This window comes from Anomaloglossus baeobatrachus, chromosome 3, assembly GCF_048569485.1.
Source record: "Anomaloglossus baeobatrachus isolate aAnoBae1 chromosome 3, aAnoBae1.hap1, whole genome shotgun sequence".
NCBI lineage: Eukaryota > Metazoa > Chordata > Amphibia > Anura > Aromobatidae > Anomaloglossus > Anomaloglossus baeobatrachus.
In genome coordinates this window covers 33,084,044-33,107,226 of record NC_134355.1, presented here as the reverse complement: position 1 = coordinate 33,107,226, position 23,183 = coordinate 33,084,044, and the positions used below count along the sequence as shown (strand labels likewise).

Below are 23,183 nucleotides of genomic sequence, written 5' to 3'. Positions count from 1 at the left end.
CTGAGGGGCCCGTGATGCACGGGAGGGTGTATAGCAGAGGGGAGGGGTTACACTTTTTAAAGTGTAATTACTTTGTGCGGCCTCCAGAGGCAGAAGCTATACACCTAATTGTCTGGGTCTCCCAATGGAGCGACAAAGAAAAACACATCCGCATTTTTTATAAATATAAAAATCTCCACAGGAGTAGTGGTAATGTGTAAAAATAGAAGACAAATAAATTGTATTTTTTATTAATTGGTCCCTTGGGGGAAAATAAAAAAATAATCACATAAAACTGTGTATAAAAGTGTAATCCTAGATCTCTGTGATGAGGCCGGGTACAAACAATTATATAGTGATTCGTTCTTGGCATCAGAGTCCTTTACTGTACCAGTGAGAGGCCTTCTAGGACCTGGGCTTTCCAATGGGTGTGAACTACAACTCCCAGTATGTACGGACAGTCTGTGTTTCCTAGTGCATTAAGGGAATTGTAGTTTCACACTAAATTGAATGGCTGCAACTTGTAGGATACGGTCTACCAGTGATGAGTGGGCACTACCATGCTCAGTGCTCGAAACGAGCACTCAGATGTTCGGACACGAGTGACTCAAGAACCGAGTATAATGGAAGTCAATGGGGAATGCGAGCATTTTTGTGGAAGAGTTTCAGGAAAAATGCTCAAGTTCCCCATTGATTTCCATTGTATTCAGTACATGGGTTGCACCTGTCCGAGCATCCAACTGCTTATTTCTACTACGGAGAATGGTAGTGCTTGCCCATCACTACCATTTACATAAAAATGCCCTGGGAGTTGTAGTTTTAGCATCTGGAAGGCCACAGGTCTGCGATGACGCCTCTGCGTCTAGACAGGACACATCGTAGTTCACATTTTTGGCACCAGCGCTTGTTTCACAGATTCTGGTACCCGGGAGGAGTAGTAGTTGAAATTGCGCAGAGTTGCCAGAACCCCGGCTGAGTTCATGTGTTGTACGTCCTTGTGGTATTCATATGCGTTGCCGCTGATATCGGTGAGTTTACCTAGGAAAGACAAGGGGTTAATAGAGAGGAGTAAACCCGGGTATCAGGACCATGGTTTTTATTAGCTAGAAGCTTTATCCCAATTCTGTATTGACTTTTTTTTTTTTTTTTTTTAAAAGTAAAGTGAAATTATTTTCCTGTTCTCTTTTAAAGCACAATATTTTTTTTCTTTTGCTCAGTGGAAACAAACTGTGCGGGATTCTTGAACGTGTCGCAAATTTTACTCTAAATAGTTACACAAAAAAAGTGAAATAAAAACTAAAGATTTTCAAATTGTGAAAGTGCCAAATTTTTCACCCGCTTCAGTAGTTGTGAAGAATTTGGCACAAATTTCACCGGCAAAAATAAGAAACAAAACAAAAAAATATTCAGAAAAAAAAAAAAAAATGTATATGATTAATCTTCCACAATGAGCATTAGAAAGTTGCAAAACTTTCCATCATACATTTCCAAAAGTACATTAAGACTTTTCAGATCTGTTTTAATGGGATTGTCCAAGGCTGCAATACTGACGAGCAGTTATTACAATAAGTCGTCTACATCAGATTGATGGCGGTCCGACACCCCCACAGCTCAGCTGCCGGAAGTATAAAGTGTATAGATCAAGAACACCACAGCTCTGTATAATAAATTGAGGCCGAGGCGGGGGTCAGACCCTCAATGATCTGATATTGATGACCCTTTGTACAATTAGGTCATCCATATCTTAGGCCTGGAAAACCTCTTAAAGTTCCCTGTATTATTGCAAGTTGAAATTTGCAAAAAAACAAAATATATATATCTAGCTGTAGTGCCTGGAGAGATAACTGCCTCTCTCTCTCTCCCAGTCTCTGTCTGCCTCTTTCCCTGTCTGCCTCTTTCCCTGTCTGCCTCTTTCCCTGTCTGCCTCTTTCCCTGTCTGCCTCTTTCCCTGTCTGCCTCTTTCCCTGTCTGCCTCTTTCCCTGTCTGCCTCTTTCCCTGTCTGCCTCTTTCCCTGTCTGCCTCTTTCCCTGTCTGCCTCTTTCCCTGTCTGTCTATTCATGTCTCTGTGTCTTTCGGTCTCTGCCTGCCTCTTTCCCGGTCTCTGCCTGCCTCTTTCCCGGTCTCTGCCTGCCTCTTTCCCGGTCTCTGCCTGCCTCTTTCCCGGTCTCTGCCTGCCTCTTTCCCGGTCTCTGCCTGCCTCTTTCCCGGTCTATTTGACTGTGTCTCTCTGTATCTGTCTCTTTCCCTGTCTGCACCTATGTCTGTCTGTCTGTCTGTCTCTATCCATCTCCCCACTGATATCATATTACCTCACACATAAGCTTCTTATACTATGAATGTCCTTTGTTCCTATAGCAACCAATCACAGCTGCTATTAATAACCTGCAGCTCCATTGACTTTAATGGAGGCAGTTTTTTTGGAGAGTAACTGTAAAGCACGGGGTTAAATTATCCTGTCAAAACATAGTCTATGACGTTCCCTGAGTCACATGAGGCATCTGTGCAAAATTTCGTGATTGTAAATGCGACAGTGCGGATTCCTTTAGCGGATACACACACACACACACACACACACACACACACACACACAATAAAAAAAATCTCAGTATATAACAAAAGTGAGTACACCCCTCACATTCTTGTAAATATTGTATATTTTCCTGGGACAACACTGAAGATCTGACCCTGTGATACAATGTACAGAGTCAGTGTGCAGCTTGTATAACAGTAAATTTGGTTTCCTCTAAATATGTCAATCAGTAATGTCTGAACTGCTGGCAACAAAAGTGAGTACACCCAGTGCGCCCAAGTAGCCATTTTCCCTCCCCGGTGTCATGTGACTCATTAGGGTTACAAGGTCTCCGGTGTGAATGGGGGGGGGGGAAGATGTGTTACATTTGGTGTTATCACTCACACACACTCTCATACTGGTCACTGTAAAATCAACCTGGCTCCTCATGGCAAAGAATTCTCTAAGGATCTGAGAAAAAGAATTATTTCTCTACATAAAGATGGCCGAGGATATAAGTTTGTCACAACACTGAGCTGCAGCACGGTGGCCAAAACCATACAGCGGTTTAACAAGACAGGGTCCACTTGTAACAGGTCTCACCATCGTCGACAAAAGAAGTTGTGTGCACGTGCTCTGTGTCATATAAAGAGGTTGTCTTTTTAGAATAGACGTATAGTGCTGCCAGCATTGCTGCTGAGGTTACAGGGGTTGGAGTCTGCCTGTCAGTGCTCAGACCATACGCCACACATAGCAGAGGTTACAGGGTTGAGGGGGGGGGGGGGTCTACTTGTCAGTGCTCAGACCATACACCGCACATAGCAGAGGTTACAGGGTTGGGGGGGGGGGGTCTGCTTGTCAATGCTCAGACCAACACCGCACATAGCAGAGGTTACAGGGTTGAGGGGGGGTCTGCTTGTCAATGCTCAGACCATACACCGCACATAGCAGAGGTTACAGGGTTGAGGGGGGGAAGGGGGTCTGCTTGTCAGTGCTCAGACCATACACCGCACATAGCAGAGGTTACAGGGTTGAGGGGGGGGGGGTCTACTTGTCAGTGCTCAGACCATACTCCGCACATAGCAGAGGTTACAGGGTTGGGGGGGGGGGGGTCTGCTTGTCAATGCTCAGACCAACACCGCACATAGCAGAGGTTACAGGGTTGAGGGGGGGTCTGCTTGTCAATGCTCAGACCATACACCGCACATAGCAGAGGTTACAGGGTTGAGGGGGGGAAGGGGGTCTGCTTGTCAGTGCTCAGACCATACACCGCACATAGCAGAGGTTACAGGGTTGGGGGGGGGGGGGGTCTGCTTGTCAATGCTCAGACCAACACCGCACATAGCAGAGGTTACAGGGTTGAGGGGGGGGGTCTGCCTGTCAATGCTCAGACCATACACCGCACATAGCAGAGGTTACAGGGTTGAAGGGGGGGGGGGGGTCTACTTGTCAGTGCTCAGACCATACACCGCACATAGCAGAGGTTACAGGGTTGAGGGGGGGGGGGGGGGGTCTACTTGTCAGTGCTCAGACCATACACTGCACATAGCATAGGTTACAGGGTTGAGGGGGGGGGGTGGTCTGCCTGTCAGTGCTCGGACCATACACCGCACATAACATAGGTTGCAGGGTTCAGGGCGAAGGGTGTCTGCCTGTCAGTGTTCAGACCATATGCCGAACACTGCAGAGGTTACAGAGATGGGGACTACGCCTATCAGTGCTCAGACCATACGCCATACACTGCAGCAAATTGCTCTGTATGGCCGTCATTCCAGAAGGAAGCCTCTTCTAAAGATGATGCACAAGAAAGCCGCAAACAGTTTGCTGAAGGCAAGCAGACTAAGGACATGGATCACTGGAACCGTCCTGTGGTCTGATGAGACCAAGATGAACTTATTAGGTTCAGAAGGTGTTAAGTGTGTGTGGCAAAAACAAGGTGTGAAGGACAAAGACAAGTGTGTCCTGCCTACAGTCAGGCATGGTGGTGGAGTGTCATCGTTTGGGGCTGCCTGAGTGCTGCCAGCTGTGGGGAGCTACAATTCTTTGAGGGATCCATGAATGCCAACATGCCCTGTGACATACTGAAGCAGAGCATCATCCCCTCCCTTCATATTCCAACATAACGACCCCAAATACCTCCAAGACGACCACCTCCTTGCTAAAACTGCTGGACCGGCCGAGCGTCACCAGACCTAAACATTATTGAGCATCTGTGGATCATCCTCAAATGGAAGGTGGGGGAGCGCAAGGTCTGTAACATCCACCAGCTCCACGATTTCATCAAGGAGGATGGAAGAGGATCCAGTGGCTCCTGTGAAGCTCTAGTGACCTCCATGCCCAAGAGAATTAAGGCAGTGCTGGAAAATAATGGTGGCCACACAAAACATTCAAAAGGGACACAATTTGGCCATTTTCACTTAGGGGTGTCCTCATTTTTTTGCCAGCGGTTTACACATTAATGTCTATGTGTTGAGTTATTTAGAGGGCACCAAGTTTATACTGTCACATACATTACAGGTGATGAGGTAAAGAAGAAGACAAGACGTCCTCTCCCAGGGGTTGCTGCTTCTTACCTCCCACGGCATGCAGGATAGCCTCGGGGGCGCACGTGTCCCACTTTTTGCACCCAGGACTGGCAAAGACATAGGCGGAAGCCTGACCTTCAATCAGCTGAATGATCTGAAAGAAAGATTATCCGTCCTGTAAGCGGATGTGGTCTCATGTTTGGGTCCATGAATCGTCTCCTTCCAATTCTGTCTAGCTTTTCATGGTTAACCAAAGATATCCGGATTCAGGGAAAGCTGGGTGACACCATTGACTTCCATTGCAACCTTGTCATATTTTGTAACTCTGCTTTTCTGGACCTTGACTGGCAACTCTACTTACATACAGTCTGTACTAATATGGGGGGGAGGGGGTGGGGGATCTATAGGCACCAAGATCTGACATTTTCCCAGTAAGGTTAGTGATAACCATTATTGGAATTTTAATGACAGTACTCAGCTTTCAGATATTCCCATTACCGGTATAGGAGATGACAGTCTGTGCTCATAATTGTCGAAGATCTTTACAAACATCGCAGACTGTCATGGCGTCTTTGGGTTCTGTTCAGACTACATATTCTGGCACTTCACCTGATAACTTCTCTGATGTCTATGATCAGAGCAGGGAGACTCGGGCGTTAAACTGGGTGGTAGTTCATAGGCAGGCTAGAAAGCGTTAATCTCTGCTAGTCTGCTTGTTAGTCTCCTTTGATCACATGTTGTGGGGGAGCCAATCAGATCTTCTTCACTCCTATGTATGCTGGCTAGATCCTTCCTTCTATGCTAGCTATAGTTTATCTAAGCTGGTCTGGTGAGGTGCTGTGATCCAGACTAACTAGTGGTTATTATATTTGTTGCTGTGTGCGGTTATGGAGTTAACCCTTGTTTTCTTTTTGTTGCTACCTTCCTACTCTTGCTTTTCTCCTGAGTCTCTTCTTGTTGGTTCCTGAGAGTTTGCAGTGTGTCTGAGTTTTGGTTTTCCCCTGTCTGTATTTATCTGTGTTTCCATCTCACTCCTGCCCCTTCCTTCCCTGGTGAGATGGAGGAATGAGATTAGTTCTGGTCATGAGCATAGCCAGGCACGAGTCTCAGGCATCTCCACCATTAGGGGTAACCCTGAGGTTAGGGATAGCTTAGGGAACCATAGCGTGAAGGACAGCATAGGAGCCCCTGTCTCTCACTATCCCACAGTTCTTTTGTTTTGCATTGTGGGAAGTAAACTTTATATCTGCCCTCCACTTAGGCCAAAAAATGAAGACCCTAAACAGAAGCATCCCCCCCAATAGCTAAGTGGCTCATCATAGAGAGGATCCCGACAGGTAGAGAGGGAAAATCTTATAAGATCAATTAAATCCGCTCCCATCACCTTGTTTCCGGCGCCTCCCACACGTACGACTTTGTCGGGGTTGATGGCGGCGATGCAGTCGTTCACGAGCTTGCTGCTGTGCGATCTGGTGGTGGTGACGATGTGTTGACCTTGGGGAACCTCCTTCAGCTCGAAACCAAATGCTCCAACTCCCAGGACGCCCCAAATAGTCCTTCCCAGGACAGCGCCATCACCTGCCTGAAATTATACAGCAAGACTTTGCATAAATCCATTTGTATCTGATCCTTTGATGTACAGGGTTAGGCAGGTGGCAGAGGAGACAGCGCTGCAGGGTGACAGTGGAATATTGTGGAAGTGGCCTTGTAAAACGTGGCTCTTAGGACTCAGGAGAGGCTGTGCATGTATGACTAGCAGCAAGATCACGGCAGAGCAGCCAATAGAAAAGGCCTTCCTCCTGCCTGCTATTTCCATTGGCTGCTCTCTAGTGAACTGAGCATGTGCGACCAGCAGCACTCAGCTTCTTAGCTGGACGTGCATGTTGTTATACACCTTGAACACCAGGTGGTGCCATGCTATATAAGAACAATGCCATAACTCCTCACCAAATCAATATCTTAACCACATATAAATGGAAAATATTGATTAATGTTTCTGAACTTTGCACTGGCCAAACCCTTCTTATCCTCCTGATTGGTTAACCCCTTCATGATATCCACAGCACAAGGGTAATGACGGACATACAGTACCATTGACGCAAACTGTGTAAATGCAAAAGGGCCACTACAGGTGGAATTGCGCATTATGATGAGCTATTGGACTTCAAAGGGCCCAAGAATTGGTTTTGCTCAGGTGCCCTCTTCTGTCTATGGGTGGGGGTGTATGGAGCATGCTCTGGATCTGAGCCTGCACCATATCCGGGAGAAGCTGGCCGTGTTATATAAATGGCGCCTGCCTGTAACAGCAGTGTTGCCGCTGTTAACCCCTTAAAAGCCTCTGTCGATCCCAAGGCCACAAGGCTTCCACAGTACACCAATGGGTTGCCTGCTGAAGGTCCGCATTGGCTGTCATGTTGGTACACGGGCTGAGATTCATAGGGAACCATAATCTTAAAAGGGTTGTCCAATACTCGGACAATCCCTTCTGATTCCACGTTTCTCCCACGTAAAGTAATAAATTCTATACTCACCTCCTGTACCGGTATCGCTCCAGAAGTGTCCCGGCTTGTGTTCCCAGGCCTCATGTGGGGTTGTGACATCACGCGAGCCCCGCATCCAATCAGAGCCGGTTTCCTTCTTCCCGCCTTCAGACAAAAAGGAGCAATCAACAGGAAGTGAGGGGCAGCCGCAGCACTCACTTGCTTCGAAGGCGGGGAGAAGGAAATCGGCTCTGATTGGACGTGGGGTTCACATGATGTCACAACCCCACATGAGCCCCGGAAACATGAATCGCGGCATCGGTGGGCGATGCGGTACAGGAGGTGAGTATAGGCTTTATTTTTTTTTATCTGGGGAAACGTGGAATCAAACAACCCCTTTAATACTACAATAGTGTGGCAGAATTACACATTCAAGTTTTGTTTTTTTTTTTTTAAATAAAAAGTAACAAAAAAAACCCACAACCTTAAATCTTGAGACAGCGCCCCCCATCTGAACCCCTTTGAAAATTAAGACATTAAAAAAATGATTTTTAAAATATAGAATTAAACTAAACAGTGTAGTAAAAGCTGTAAAACTAAAAAAAAAAAAAAAAAAAAAATACAATAAAAAGTGATCAAAACATTGTTTTGGACCTCAAAATAGAAGAAACTAAAAACCAAAGCTTGCCTTGATAGAGAAATCTAAGATTTATGGGTCTCAGAGAAAAAAGCAAAAAAAAAAAAAAGAAAAAAAAAGACAAATCATTTTTTTTAACCACGAAAAAAATAAAAATAATAATAAATGAATAATAATAAAATAATAACGATAATAAAAATAATAAATAATAATAATTAAAAATGTATACATGTAAAAACATTTGGGTCTCAAAGAAAAAAAAAAAAAAAGAGAAATCTTTTTTTAACCACTAAAATAAAAATATAATAATAATAATAATAATAATAATAATAAAAAAACAATATAACAATAATAATAACAATAATTAAAAATGTATAAACGTAAAAATATATGGGTCTCAAAGGGAAAAAAAAAAACTACTAAAAAAAAAATAAAAAAATATAACAATAATAATTAAAAATGTATACACGTGAAAACATGGGTCTCAAAGAAAAAAAAAAAGACATCAATTTTTTTTAACCACTAAAAAAAAAAAAAAATAATAATTAATAATAATGATAATTAAAAATGTATACATGTAAAGAAGGGAATTTTGTTACTTACCGTAAATTCCTTTTCTTCTAGCTCCTATTGGGAGACCCAGACGATTGGGTGTATAGCACTGCCTCCGGAGACCACACAAAGCAATTACACTAAAAAGTGTAAGGCCCCTCCCCTTCTGGCTATACACCCCCAGTGGGATCACTGGCTCACCAGTTTTAGTGCAAAAGCAAGAAGGAGGAAAGCCAATAACTGGTTTAAACAAATTCACTCCGAAGTAACGTCGGAGAACTGAAAACCATTCAACATGAACAACATGTGTACCCGAAAAACAACCAAAAATCCCGAAGGACAACAGGGCGGGTGCTGGGTCTCCCAATAGGAGCTAGAAGAAAAGGAATTTACGGTAAGTAACAAAATTCCCTTCTTCTTCGGCGCTCCATTGGGAGACCCAGACGATTGGGACGTCCAAAAGCTGTCCCTGGGTGGGTAAAGAAATACCTCATGTTAGAGCTGCAAAGACAGCCCTCCCCTACGGGGAGGCAACTGCCGCCTGCAGGACTCTTCTACCTAGGCTGGCGTCCGCCGAAGCATAGGTATGCACCTGATAATGTTTGGTGAAAGTGTGCAGACTCGACCAGGTAGCTGCCTGGCACACCTGTTGAGCCGTAGCCTGGTGTCGTAATGCCCAGGACGCACCCACGGCTCTGGTAGAATGGGCCTTCAGCCCTGATGGAACCGGAAGCCCAGCAGAACGGTAGGCTTCAAGAATTGGTTCTTTGATCCATCGAGCCAGGGTGGCTTTGGAAGCCTGCGACCCTTTGCGCTTACCAGCGACAAGGACAAAGAGTGCATCCGAGCGGCGCAGGGGCGCCGTACGGGAAATGTAGATTCTGAGTGCTCTCACCAGATCCAACAAATGTAAATCCTTTTCATACCGATGAACTGCATGCGGATAAAAGGAAGGCAAGGAGATATCCTGATTAAGATGAAAAGAGGATACCACCTTAGGGAGAAACTCCTGAATGGGGCGCAGCACTACCTTGTCCTGGTGAAACACCAGGAAAGGAGCCTTGGATGACAGCGCCGCTAGTTCGGACACTCTCCGAAGGGACGTGACCGCTACCAGAAAGGCCACTTTCTGTGAGAGTCGAGAAAGTGACACATCCCTCAGAGGCTCGAAGGTCGGCTTCTGGAGAGCAACCAGGACCTTGTTTAGATCCCACGGATCTAACGGCCGCCTGTACGGAGGGACGATATGACAAACCCCCTGCAGGAACGTGCGCACCTGAGAAAGCCGTGCTAGACGCTTCTGAAAAAACACGGATAGTGCCGAGACTTGCCCTTTAAGGGAGCCGAGCGACAAGCCCTTTTCCAACCCAGATTGCAGGAAGGAAAGAAAGACAGGTAACGCAAATGGCCAGGGAGATACTCCTTGTGCAGAGCACCAGGATAAGAAAATCTTCCACGTTCTGTGGTAGATCTTAGCAGAAGTGGACTTCCTAGCCTGTCTCATGGTGGCCACGACCCCTTGGGATAATCCTGAAGACGCTAGGATCCAGGACTCAATGGCCAAACAGTCAGGTTCAGGGCCGCAGAATTCCGATGGAAAAACGGCCCTTGGGACAGTAAGTCTGGACGGTCTGGTAGTGCCCACGGTTGGCCGACCGTGAGATGCCACAGATCCGGGTATCACGACCTCCTCGGCCAGTCTGGGGCGACGAGTATGACGCGGCCGCAATCGGATCTGATCTTGCGTAACACTCTGGGCAAGAGTGCCAGAGGGGGAAACACATAGGGCAGCTGGAACTGCGACCAATCTTGCACTAAGGAGTCTGCCGCCAGAGCTCTTTGATCGCGAGACCGCGCTATGAAGGTCGGGACCTTGTTGTTGTGCCGAGACGCCATTAAGTCGACGTCCGGCACCCCCCAGCGGCGGCAGATTTCCTGAAACACGTCCGGGTGAAGGGACCATTCCCCTGCGTCCATGCCCTGGCGACTGAGGAAGTCTGCTTCCCAGTTTTCTACGCCCGGGATGTGAACTGCTGATATGGTGGATGCTCTTTCCTCTACCCACATCAGAATCCGCCTGACTTCCCGGAAGGCTTGCCGACTGCGTGTCCCTCCTTGGTGGTTGATGTATGCCACCGCTGTGGAGTTGTCCGACTGAATTCGGATCTGCTTTCCTTCCAGCCACTGCTGGAAGGCTAATAGGGCAAGATACACTGCCCTGATCTCCAGAACATTGATCTGAAGGGTGGACTCCTGCTGAGTCCACGTCCCTTGAGCCCTGTGGTGGAGAAAAACTGCTCCCCACCCTGACAGACTCGCGTCTGTCGTGACCACCGCCCAGGATGGGGGCAGGAATGATCTTCCCTGTGATAATGAGGTGGGAAGAAGCCACCATTGCAGAGAGTCCTTGGTCATCTGAGAAAGGGAGACTGTCCTGTCTAGGGAAGTTGTCTTCCCGTCCCATTGGCGGAGAATGTCCCATTGAAGTGGGCGCAGATAAAACTGCGCGAACGGGACTGCCTCCATTGCTGCCACCATCTTCCCTAGGAAGTGCATGAGGCGCCTTAAGGGGTGCGACTGACCCTGAAGGAGAGACTGCACCCCTGTCTGTAGTGACCGCTGCTTGTCCAGCGGAAGCTTCACTATCGCTGAGAGAGTATGAAACTCCATGCCAAGATACGTTAGTGATTGAGTCGGTGCCAGGTTTGACTTTGAAAAGTTGATGATCCACCCGAAAGTCTGGAGAGTCTCCAGCGCAACATTCAGGCTGTGTTGGCATGCCTCTTGAGAGGGTGCTTTGACAAGTAGATCGTCTAAGTAAGGAATCACCGAATGTCCCTGAGAATGCAAGACTGCTACCACTGCCGCCATGACCTTGGTGAAAACCCGTGGGGCTGTCGCCAGACCAAATGGCAGAGCTACGAACTGGAGATGGTCGTCTCCTATCACGAAACGTAAAAAACGTTGGTGCTCTGTAGCAATCGGCACGTGGAGATAAGCATCTTTGATGTCTATTGATGCAAGGAAATCTCCTTGAGACATTGAGGCAATGACGGAGCGGAGGGATTCCATCCGGAACCGCCTGGCGTTCACATGCTTGTTGAGCAGCTTTAGGTCCAGAACAGGACGGAACGAGCCGTCCTTTTTTGGAACCACGAAGAGATTGGAGTAAAAACCTTTTCCTTGTTCCTGCAGAGGAACAGGGATCACCACTCCTTCTGCTCTTAGTGAGCACACCGCCTGCAGAAGGGCATTTGCTCGGTCGGGATGTGGGGAGGTTCTGAAGAACCGAGGCGGAGGATGAGAACTGAATTCTATCCTGTACCCGTGAGACAAAATGTCTGCTACCCACCGGTCTTTGACCTGTGGCAGCCAAATGTCGCAAAAGCGGGAGAGCCTGCCACCGACCGAGGATGCGGAGGGATGAGGCCGAAAGTCATGAGGCAGCCGCCTTGGAAGCGGTTCCTACGGTTGCTTTCTTGGGGCGTGAATGAGCCCGCCAGGAATCTGAGCTCCTTTGCTCCTTCTGAGTCCCTTTGGACGAGGAGAATTGGGTCTTGCTGGAGCCTCGAAAGGACCGAAACCTCGACTGCCACTTCCTCTGTTGAGGTTTGCTCGATCTGGGCTGGGGTAAGGAGGAGTCCTTACCTTTGGACTGTTTAATGATCTCAGCCAATTGCTCCCCAAACAGTCTGTCTCCAGACAGTGGCAAGCTGGTTAAACATTTCTTGGAAGCAGAATCTGCTTTCCATTCCTTTAACCACAAGGCTCTGCGCAAAACCACAGAGTTGGCAGACGCCATTGAGGTACGGCTCGTAGAGTCCAGGACAGCGTTGATAGCGTAAGTCGCAAACGCAGACATTTGCGAGGTTAGGGACGCTACTCGCGGCACTGCTGGACGTATGATAGAGTCCACCTGTGCCAGGCCAGCTGAAATAGCTTGGAGTGCCCACACGGCCGCGAATGCTGGAGCAAACGACGCGCCGATAGCTTCATAGACAGACTTTAACCAAAGGTCCATCTGTCTATCATTGGCATCTTTAAGTGAAGCCCCATCTTCCACTGCAACTATGGATCTAGCCGCAAGCCTGGAGATTGGGGGGTCCACCTTTGGACACTGGGTCCAGCGTTTGACCACGTCAGGGGGAAAGGGATAACGTGTATCCTTAAGACGTTTGGAGAAACGCTTATCTGGATAAGCATGATGTTTCTGGACTGATTCTCTGAAGTCAGAGTGGTCCAGAAAAGTACTCAATTTACGCTTAGGATACCGGAAATGGAACTTCTCCTGCTGTGCAGCTGCCTCCTCTGCTGAAGGGGCTGGGGGAGAAATATCCAACAGTCTATTGATGGCCGCTATAAGGTCATTTACCATAGCGTCACCATCAGGGGTATCTAGATTGAGAGCGGTGTCAGGATTAGATTCCTGATCACCCACCTCTGTCTCCTCATACAGAGCCTCGTCTCGCTGAGACCCTGACCAGTGTGATGACGGCGAGGGTCTTTCCCAGCGAGCCCGCTTAGGCTGCCTGGGACTGTCATCCGAGTCAGAGTCTTCAGCCTGTGATGCCTGGGACCCCCTTGAAGTACGGATTAGTTCCAACTGAGGGGGACCGGGGAGCATAGACACAGCAGTGTCCATGGTCTGAGAAACTGGCCTGGACTGCAAGGTTTCCAGGATTTTTGTCATAGTCACAGACATCTTATCAGCAAAAACTGCAAATTCTGTCCCCGTCACCGGGGCAGGGTTCACAGGCGTCTCTGCCTGGGCCACTACTACCATAGACTCTGGCTGCCGAAGTGGCACAGGGACCGAACATTGCACAAAATGGGGGTCATTGGAACCTGCCGGTAGATTAGCCCCACATGCGGCACAAGCAGTGCATACCGCCTGTGCCTTGGCACCCTTGCGTTTTGCGGATGACATGTTGTTGTCTCCTCAGAGCAATGTAGGGTATAAGCCAAGAAGCGAATGTACAGTGCAATATAAATATATATGGTACAGGGAAAAAATGCACCAAAAAACACTGTGGCACTAGTGGGGCCAGCACTTATGTGCAGCTTACCGCCCGCATAAACGCGGGTGTGTGGTCGCCAGAGTCCCTTGTCTGAGTCCCCCAGAGCCTGTGTCCGTTCTCCAGCCAGACTGCATGCAGGAATGGCTGCCGGCGTCCTGTGGAGAGGGGCGGGCCCTGGGCGTGTTGAGACCAAGAGCGGGAAACTTGCGTCCCCACTGTGCCCAGTGAGAGGGCTGGAGCATGTAAATAAGGCTCCAGCCCTCGGCGCTGGCTATAGAACAGCGTCTCTCCCTTTCCCTGATTGACAGGGTGGGGGCGGGAACGAAGCAGAGCTAGGCCGCAAAAGCCGGGGACTAGATTTATGAGCGCTGCCGCCGTAAAAGCGCGGGCAGCGCGAGTCCCCGGCGCACTACAAGTCCCAGCGGCGCCGCCACTCCCGGAGCGGCCGGCGCGGTAGTTCCCAAGACATAAAATCACTCAGCTAAGCTGTAGTGACTCTAACCCGAGCGCGCAGCGCTAGTGCCCCCGGCGCACTAGCACACCCAGCAAGCCTGGAGTGTGCGTGGCCTGTCTGTGCGGGGACACAGAGTACCTGAATGTTGCAGGGCCTTGTCCCTGACTGTACTCAGCTCCTCCAGCAGGGTCTCTGGGTCTGTGGATGGAGCTCGGCCTCAGGGTTTGGGGGCCGGTAAGATCCCACTTCCACAGAGCCCCTCAGGGGGATGGGGAAGGAAAGCAGCATGTGGGCTCCAGCCTCCGTACCCGCAATGGGTACCTCAACCTTACAAACCGCAAGTGGGGTGAGAAGGGAGCATGCTGGGGGCCCCATATGGGCCCTCTTTTCTTCCATCCGATAGAGTCAGCAGCTGCTGCTGACTAAACAGTGGAGCTATGCGTGGATGTCTGACCTCCTTCGCACAAAGCAGAAAACTGGTGAGCCAGTGATCCCACTGGGGGTGTATAGCCAGAAGGGGAGGGGCCTTACACTTTTTAGTGTAATTGCTTTGTGTGGCCTCCGGAGGCAGTGCTATACACCCAATCGTCTGGGTCTCCCAATGGAGCGCCGAAGAAAACATATGGGTCTCAAAGGAAGAAAAAAAGAAGCAAACCAAAAAAACAATGGCGGAATTGTGTTTTGCCTTTTTGCATAATTTTGCCTTATTTTTCCGATAGACTGTGGCGGTCAGGGAATGCTGGTGGTTGTAGTATGACAATGGGTGCAGGTTTCTGACCTTTGACTGCCTCCTATCAGCTAATGAGGAGATACGGCATCGGAGCAGATGGGGGGCCGGGCCGTGCTCCGCTGATAAGTCTGTGAACCCTCTGGCCCAGAAGCAGCCGGACAGGTGTAAGAAGGGGCCACTCTAATGTGACAGATGCTGCATAGAGAGTGCGGGGGGCCTAACGGGTGAAAATATTCCTCCCATGATATCAGGCCACCCCAGTACCTGGTAATTGTAGTACGGCTGGTTTATCACCCCCGCGATCGCTTTTCCTTCATAGGCAATGCCAATAAGAACAGTTACATGATCCAGGAGACCTGAGGACAAAACATTCATCACTTCATGTCCGGACTGAAATAGATATGCACTGAGAAAATTAAAGTATTTTCCACCTACAGTATGTGTGTATTTGAGGCTAAAAATCATTTTTTTTCTGTAAGATTTCATTAATATTTTGCACCATATGCCTCACCCAGACAGATTACGCTTTGATGTGGTCTGGAGGTCATAAAGAAGCCAAGAGGAGCTCAGAAAATGACAGACAGAAGTATAGAAATCTCTCCATCACACTGAGCTCACTGACAGACAGTCAGTTAGCTCATTCTGCAGCTTACAACACAAAGACTATAGTACAGGGCTGGACAAAGTCCATATCCGGCCCACAGACAGACAGCCAAAGGGCTGAAAACAGTGGACCTCGAGCCACACTATGACCTCTCCTGGGCTGTAAGAGGGCTCATCCTGTATATAGAGGGTCTATGCGGGGGCTCAATCTGTATATAGAGGGGCTATGTGGGGATTTATACTATATATAGAGGGGCTATGTGGGGATTTATACTATATATAGAGGGGCTATGTGGGGATTTATACTATATATAGAGGGGCTATGTGGGGATTTATACTATATATAGAGGGGCTATGTGGGGATTTATACTATATATAGAGGGGCTATGTGGGGATTTATACTATATATAGAGGGGCTATGTGGGGGCTCATCCTGTATATAGAGGGGCTATGTGGTGGTTTATACTACTAGAGGCTATGTGGGGGCTCATCCTGTATATAGGAGGGGCTATGTGGGGGTTTATACTATAGATAGAGGGGCTATGTGAGGGCTCAACCTATATATAGAGGGGCTATGTGGGGATTTATACTATACATAGAGGGGCCATGTGGGGGCTCATCCTGTATATAGGAGGGGCTATGTGGGGATTTATACTATATATAGAGGGGCTATGTGGGGGCTCAACCTGTATATAGAGGGGCTATGTGGGGATTTATACTATATATAGAGGGGCTATGTGGGGGTTCATACTATAGATATAGAGGGGCTATGTGGGGATTTATACTATATATAGAGGGGCTATGTGGGGCTCATCCGGTATATAGAGGAGCTATGTGGAGGTTCATACTATATACAGTATATAGAGGGGCTATATGAGGCTCATTCTGTATCCATTGTACTTCTGGAAAGTTTATTATTGCATGTTGTGCTAATTTTTTCTACTAAATGTGGAGGAATTTCGGACACTGATGTGAACATAATTTACAATCTGTACAAGTTTCCAGTCTTTGGATGTAGAGAAGAATGTTCCCATTCACTGACATGAAGCAGAGGTTTTAAAAACTGTAAGCAACTGAAACTCTACACAGTTTCTTATACACTGTGATTAAAAAAAGAGAAATATTTCTTAAAGAAGATTTATTATTACAAAACTCAGTGAGGTGCGCACCAACCTTCTGTATATTCCTTAGTGCCATCCAGGGGGTCCACCCAGACCACCAACTGGGGAAGAAAAATCATGGATATAAGCAAAAAACAAAAATACCTTAATGTAGTGGTTGGACATTCCATCATAATACATGAATATAATTGTATCTGACGGGCACCAGAGTGGTACAAAATATGGAGACCCCCATTATGTAATAAGGGCAAGTGTCAGACCCTAAATGTTTCATCCTACAATCCAAAATAAATGGGTAACAACATGTGCCACCATCAGTGACCCAACTTTCCTAGACTCCTGAATGGCATCTAATTGCGCAAGGATACAGGGATATCAAGCTAGGGACAACTAGGACATATAGAACTGTATATAGGCAATAACCAGAGGTCACCTCTTCTTCTTTGATGCTGTTGTACTGCGATGGAAATGTGACCTTCAGGATCTCCTCTGACTGTCCGGGCTCAATTAGGTCCTCGGAGACTTCTTCAGACGGTAAATCCTGTGCAGCCAGAGGAAAGCCATCAGAAAACCCCTCCCACACACACAGTATACAGTCAGGGCCAGAAATATTTGGACAGTGACATGAGTTTTGTTATTTTAGCTGTTTACAAAAACATGTTCAGAAATACAATTGTATATATAATATGGGCTGAAAGTGCACACTCCCAGCTGCAATATGAGAGTTTTCACATCCAAATCGGAGAAAGGGTTTAGGAATCATAGCTCTGTAATGCATAGCCTCCTCTTTTTCAAGGGACCAAAAGTAATTGGACAAGGGACTCTAAGGGCTGCAATTAACTCTGAAGGCGTCTACCTCGTTAACCTGTAATCAATGTAGTTAAAAGGTCTGGGGTTGATTACAGGTGTGTGGTTTTGCATTTGGAAGCCTTGTTGCTGTGACCAGACAACATGCGGTCTAAGGAACTCTCAATTGAGGTGAAGCAGAACATCCTGAGGCTGAAAAAAAGAAAAAATCCATCAGAGAGATAGCAGACATGCTTGGAGTAGCAAAATCAACAGTCGGGTACATTCTGAGAAAAAAGGGAATTGACTGGTGAGCTTGGGAACTCAAAAAGGCTGGGCGTCCACGGATGACAACAGTGGTGGATGATCGCCGCATACTTTCTTTGGTGAAGAAGAACCCGTTCACAACATCAACTGAAGTCCAGAACACTCTCAGTGAAGTAGGTGTATCTGTCTCTAAGTCAACAGTAAAGAGAAGACTCCATGAAAGTAAATACAAAGGGTTCACATCTAGATGCAAACCATTCATCAATTCCAAAAATAGACAGGCCAGAGTTAAATTTGCTGAAAAACACCTCATGAAGCCAGCTCAGTTCTGGAAAAGTATTCTATGGACAGATGAGACCAAGATCAACCTGTACCAGAATGATGGGAAGAAAAAAGTTTGGAGAAGAAAGGGAACGGCACATGATCCAAGGCACACCACATCCTCTGTAAAACATGGTGGAGGCAACGTGATGGCATGGGCATTGCATGGCTTTCAATGGCACTGGGTCACTTGTGTTTATTGATGATATAACAGCAGACAAGAGTAGCCGGATGAATTCTGAAGTGTACCGGGATATACTTTCAGCCCAGATTTCAGCCAAATGCCGCAAAGTTGATCGGATGGCGCTTCATAGTACAGATGGACAATGACCCCAAGCATACAGCCAAAGCTACCCAGGAGTTCATGAGTGCAAAAAAGTGGAACATTCTGGAATGGCCAAGTCAATCACCAGATCTTAACCCAATTGAGCATGCATTTCACTTGCTCAAATCCAGACTTAAGACGGAAAGACCCACAAACAAGCAAGACCTGAAGGCTGCGGCTGTAAAGGCCTGGCAAAGCATTAAGAAGGAGGAAACCCAGCGTTTGGTGATGTCCATGGGTTCCAGACTTAAGGCAGTGATTGCCTCCAAAGGATTCGCAACAAAAGATTGAAAATAAAAATATTTTGTTTGGGTTTGGTTTATTTATCCAATTACTTTTGACCTCCTAAAATGTGGAGTGTTTGTAAAGAAATGTGACAATTCCTACAATTTCTATCAGATATTTTTTGTTCAAACCTTCAAATTAAACGTTACAATCTGCACTTGAATTCTGTTGTAGAGGTTTCATTTCAAATCCAATGTGGTGGCATGCAGAGCCCAACTCGCGAAAATTGTGTCACTGTCCAAATATTTCTGGACCTAACTGTATATATGCCTAATGTGAGTGATTGCAGAGTGGAATGTATCCATCCAGCCAGTGGCCTCACCTCCTCTCCAATGATGGTCAATCCTGGAAACTTTCTTGCCAGAGAGGCGCAGATGCTTTGCTGTACCAACCGATCAGCTGCCGTCTGCAGATCATTAGCACCGGTCTGTAACACAGATGATAGATGTCATTGCTGAGATGTTCTGTTCGTTCACCGGTACAACTATAACGATATGTGTTACTCATGCTGAGTTATAACCTGGTTATACTCCAGAGCTGCCCTCACTATTCTGCTGGTGCAGTCACTGTGTACATACATTACTTATCCTGTACTGATCCTGAGTTACCTCCTGTATTATCCTCCAGAGCTGCACTCACTATTCCACTGGTGCAGTCACTGTATACATACATTGCATTACTAATCCTGAGTTACATCCTGTATTATACTCCAGAGCTGCACTCACTATTCTGCTGGTGCAGTCACTGTGTACATACATTACATTACTGATCCAGAGTTACATCCTGTATTATACTCCAGAGCTGCACTCACTATTCTGCTGGTGCAGTCACTGTATACATACATAACATTACTTATTCTGTACTGATCCTGAGTTACCTCCTGTATTATACTCCAGAGCTGTACTCACTATTATGCTGGTGCAGACACTGTGTACATACATTACATTACTTATTCTGTACTGATCCTGAGTTACCCTCCTGTATTATACTCCAGAGCTGTACTGACTATTCTGCTGGTACAGACACTGTGTACATACATTACATTACTGATCCTGAGTTACCTCCTGTATTATCCTCCAGAGCTGCACTCACTATTCTGCTGGTGTAGTCACTGTGTACATACATTACATTACTTATTCTGTACTGATCCTGAGTTACCTCCTGTATTATACTCCAGAGCTGTACTGACTATTCTGCTGGTACAGACACTGTGTACATACATTGCATTACTGATCCTGAGTTACCTCCTGTATTATCCTCCAGAGCTGCACTCACTATTCTGCTGGTGTAGTCACTGTGTACATACATTACATTACTGATCCTGAGTTACCTCCTGTATTATACTCCAGAGCTGCACTCACTATTCTGCTATATTAGTTTATGCTGTTATGATTACAGTGAAATAATACATCATTATGACAGTTTTTTACATTTACCTTTTCGACTATGCCGAGGTCTCCGCCACTCATGACATTTCTGACGATTGTTCCGGCTTTTTCGGCTACAGAGTGCGCTGCGGCCACCAACCTCACTAACAATACTGGGGCTGAAGACATTGTGAATCCTGGCAGAGAAATGAGAGAAAATCATGGAGGACGATAATAGTAATGAAAACAGAGACTTGTACAGAATGCACCTGCCATGTGGGCTGTTGGGAGGAGAGATGGATCGGACATATCGGATTTCAACATGTCTGATCGTTTATTCCCACCAGAAAAGATGTCTAACAGCACTTCAGGAAACACGCACCCTCGGGAGAGCGTGGCGACTAACCTTACCCCTCCGGCTCTCCAGTGTGACCCCCGCCTTAAACTACAGCGCCCTGCAGGGTACTGACATCCGGGGACTGTAATCTGCATTGTTTGCCATCACCTTTACTCTGATTTATACGAGAACCTGAGTCATGGATTGTGCAATAAAGGCAAAGAGTATGAAGGAAAGGTCTTAAGAAATGGGATGAATCGATATAACAAAAGAATATAATACCGCACACTAATATGGACAGAAACGTACGTTCATACACAACCTATGTAAACAGGAGGGGTACCGACAGCCCAAGACCTCAATCCATATGTATGTGTAATGGTTCTGTGCCAGTATGTGAACAGTTGTCACAAATGTTACTTCAGGATAGCAAGGGGCAGGCTAGAGGACCCTAGGATATCCCTCACCTCCAGATTACTCCTAATGGTGGGGATGCCGGAGTCCCATGCCTTTCTATATGCCTGAGAAATACTACTCTAACAACTCCCTCTCCCTAGTGAGGGATGAGGCAGGAGCGAGATGTTAAACAGATAAGGACAAACAATGGAAAACCAAAACTCTGACACACTGCACACACACAGGACTACAAAAAGAGATACTTAGGAGAAAAGCAAGAGCAGGAAGGGGGTAACAAGGGTTAACTCCACAACCGCACACAGCAACAGGTATCATACCACATAGTCTGGATCACCACTTTGCAGTTATGGGGTCAGCAAAGCGGTGGGGACTTTTCTGCCTTCTGCTCCTCAGCACTCAGCCACTCACTGTAATGTTATGTGATCTCCACTTAGAGGCTGAGTTGTTCATTGTTAAAGGATGGAGGACATTGTTATAAGATGGGGCTCAGGATGGGGGGGACATTGTTATAGGACGGGGTCCAGGATGGGGGGGGGGACATTGTTATAGGATGGGGTCCAGGATGGGGGGGGGACATTGTTATAGGATGGGGTCCAGGATGGGGGGGGGGGGGGACATTGTTATAGGATGGGGTCCAGGATGGGGGGGGGGGACATTGTTATAGGATGGGGTCCAGGATGGGGGGGGGGGACATTGTTATAGGATGGGGTCCAGGATGGGGGGGGGACATTGTTTATAGGATGGGGTCCAGGATGGGGGGGGGGGGGGACATTGTTATAGGATGGGGTCCAGGATGGGGGGGGGGGGGACATTGTTATAGGATGGGGTCCAGGATGGGGGGGGGGGGGACATTGTTATAGGACGGGGTCCAGGATGGGGGGGGGGACATTGTTATAGGATGGGGTCCAGGATGGGGGGGGGGACATTGTTATAGGATGGGGTCCAGGATGGGGGGGGGGGGGCATTGTTATAGGATGGGGTCCAGGATGGGGGGGGGGACATTGTTATAGGATGGGGTCCAGGATGGGGGGGGGGGGACATTGTTATAGGATGGGGGTCCAGGATGGGGGGGGGGGGGGACATTGTTATAGGATGGGGTCCAGGATGGGGGGGGGGACATTGTTATAGGATGGGGTCCAGGATGGGGGGGGGACATTGTTATAGGATGGGTCCAGGATGGTGGGGGACATTGTTATAGGATGGGGTCCAGGATGGGGGGGACATTGTTATAGGACGGGGTCCAGGATGGGGGGGGGGGACATTGTTATAGGATGGGGTCCAGGATGGGGGGGGGGACATTGTTATAGGATGGGGGTCCAGGATGGGGGGGGGGGGACATTGTTATAGGATGGGTCCAGGATGGTGGGGGACATTGTTATAGGATGGGGTCCAGGATGGGGGGGACATTGTTATAGGACGGGGTCCAGGGATGGGGGGGGGGGGGGACATTGTTATAGGATGGGGTCCAGGATGGGGGGGGGGGACATTGTTATAGGATGGGGTCCAGGATGGGGGGGGGACATTGTTATAGGATGGGGTCCAGGATGGGGGGGACATTGTTATAGGATGGGGTCCAGGATAGGGGACATTGTTTATAGCACGGGGCTCATGATGGGGGACAGTGTTATAGGATGGGGCCCCAGGATGGGGGAACATTGTTATAGGATGGGGTCCAGGATGGGGGGGACAATGTTATAGGATGGGGCCCAGGATAGGGGACATTGTTATAGGATGGGGCCCAGGATGGGGGGGGACATTGTTATAGGATGGGGTCCAGGATAGGGGACATTGTTATAGGATGGGGTCCAGGATGGGGGAACATTGTTATAGGATGGGGTCCAGGATGGGGGGGGGGGACATTGTTTATAGGATGGGGTCCAGGATGGGGGAACATTGTTATAGGATGGGGTCCAGGATAGGGAACATTGTTATAGGATGGGGCCCAGGATAGGGGACATTGTTATAGGATGGGGCCCAGGATGGGGGGGACATTGTTATAGGATGGGGTCCAGGATAGGGGACATTGTTATAGCACGGGGCTCATGATGGGGGACAGTGTTATAGGATGGGGCACATTATTACATGGAGGGGGACACATCTGTGTTTATAGGCTGTAGAATGCTACAAGGGACCATACATCTGACCAACATGTGGGGGAAGGGGGGAGCTTCGGTTGACATTTTGCACCGGGATCTATCGGCTCTAGTTACGCCCCTGTTGGACATTATATACTATGCGTTATACCCGGGGACTGAATGAAAAACCTGAATCCAGTGACTGAGACGCGAGTCTTCTCCGTATCACACGTCTGTCTGTATTCTATACGCCGGGATCTGTGACATTATAGATCCTTGCAGGGATCTCCATAAGCACCTACCTGCTCGGCGGACGCTGCACGGCGCAATGACGGTCAGTGAGTGCAGAGCTCTGCAGAACATCTCACCTGGCTGCACTTCCTGTCAGCTCAGC

The 23,183-nt window shown here is 47.8% G+C and overlaps 1 protein-coding gene across 2 annotated transcripts; it reads right to left on the bottom strand.

Moving 5' to 3' along the window:
* Positions 1-214: 214 nt before the first annotated feature.
* BPNT1 (3'(2'), 5'-bisphosphate nucleotidase 1) lies at positions 215-23,176 on the bottom strand. Of its 2 annotated transcripts, XM_075337980.1 has the most exons (9): positions 23,092-23,176; positions 20,030-20,157; positions 18,916-19,020; positions 17,043-17,150; positions 16,662-16,710; positions 15,150-15,241; positions 6,399-6,596; positions 5,063-5,168; positions 215-1,017 (listed from the first exon to the last, which is right to left on the bottom strand). In XM_075337980.1, exons 1-9 carry the CDS (start codon positions 23,150-23,152, stop codon positions 863-865), a joined length of 1,002 nt encoding a protein of 333 aa, XP_075194095.1. In that variant the 5' UTR covers positions 23,153-23,176; the 3' UTR covers positions 215-862. The 2 variants fall into 2 exon arrangements, with proteins under 2 accessions (XP_075194095.1, XP_075194096.1); XM_075337981.1 differs by lacking the exons at positions 15,150-15,241; positions 16,662-16,710.
* Between the last annotated feature and the right edge of the window lie 7 nt (positions 23,177-23,183).

Bases quoted from the DNA above. Each gene is read 5' to 3' on its own strand.
- BPNT1 (XM_075337980.1), bottom strand. From the start codon at position 23,152: ATGTTCTGCAGAGCTCTGCACTCACTGACCGTCATTGCGCCGTGCAGC. The intron at 16,711-17,042 runs GTGACCTCTGGT...TTTCTTCCCCAG, and splicing joins ACAGCATCAAAGAAGAAGAG to TTGGTGGTCTGGGTGGACCC. The intron at 5,169-6,398 runs GTGATGGGAGCG...TCTTTCTTTCAG, and splicing joins TGGGAGGCGCCGGAAACAAG to ATCATTCAGCTGATTGAAGG.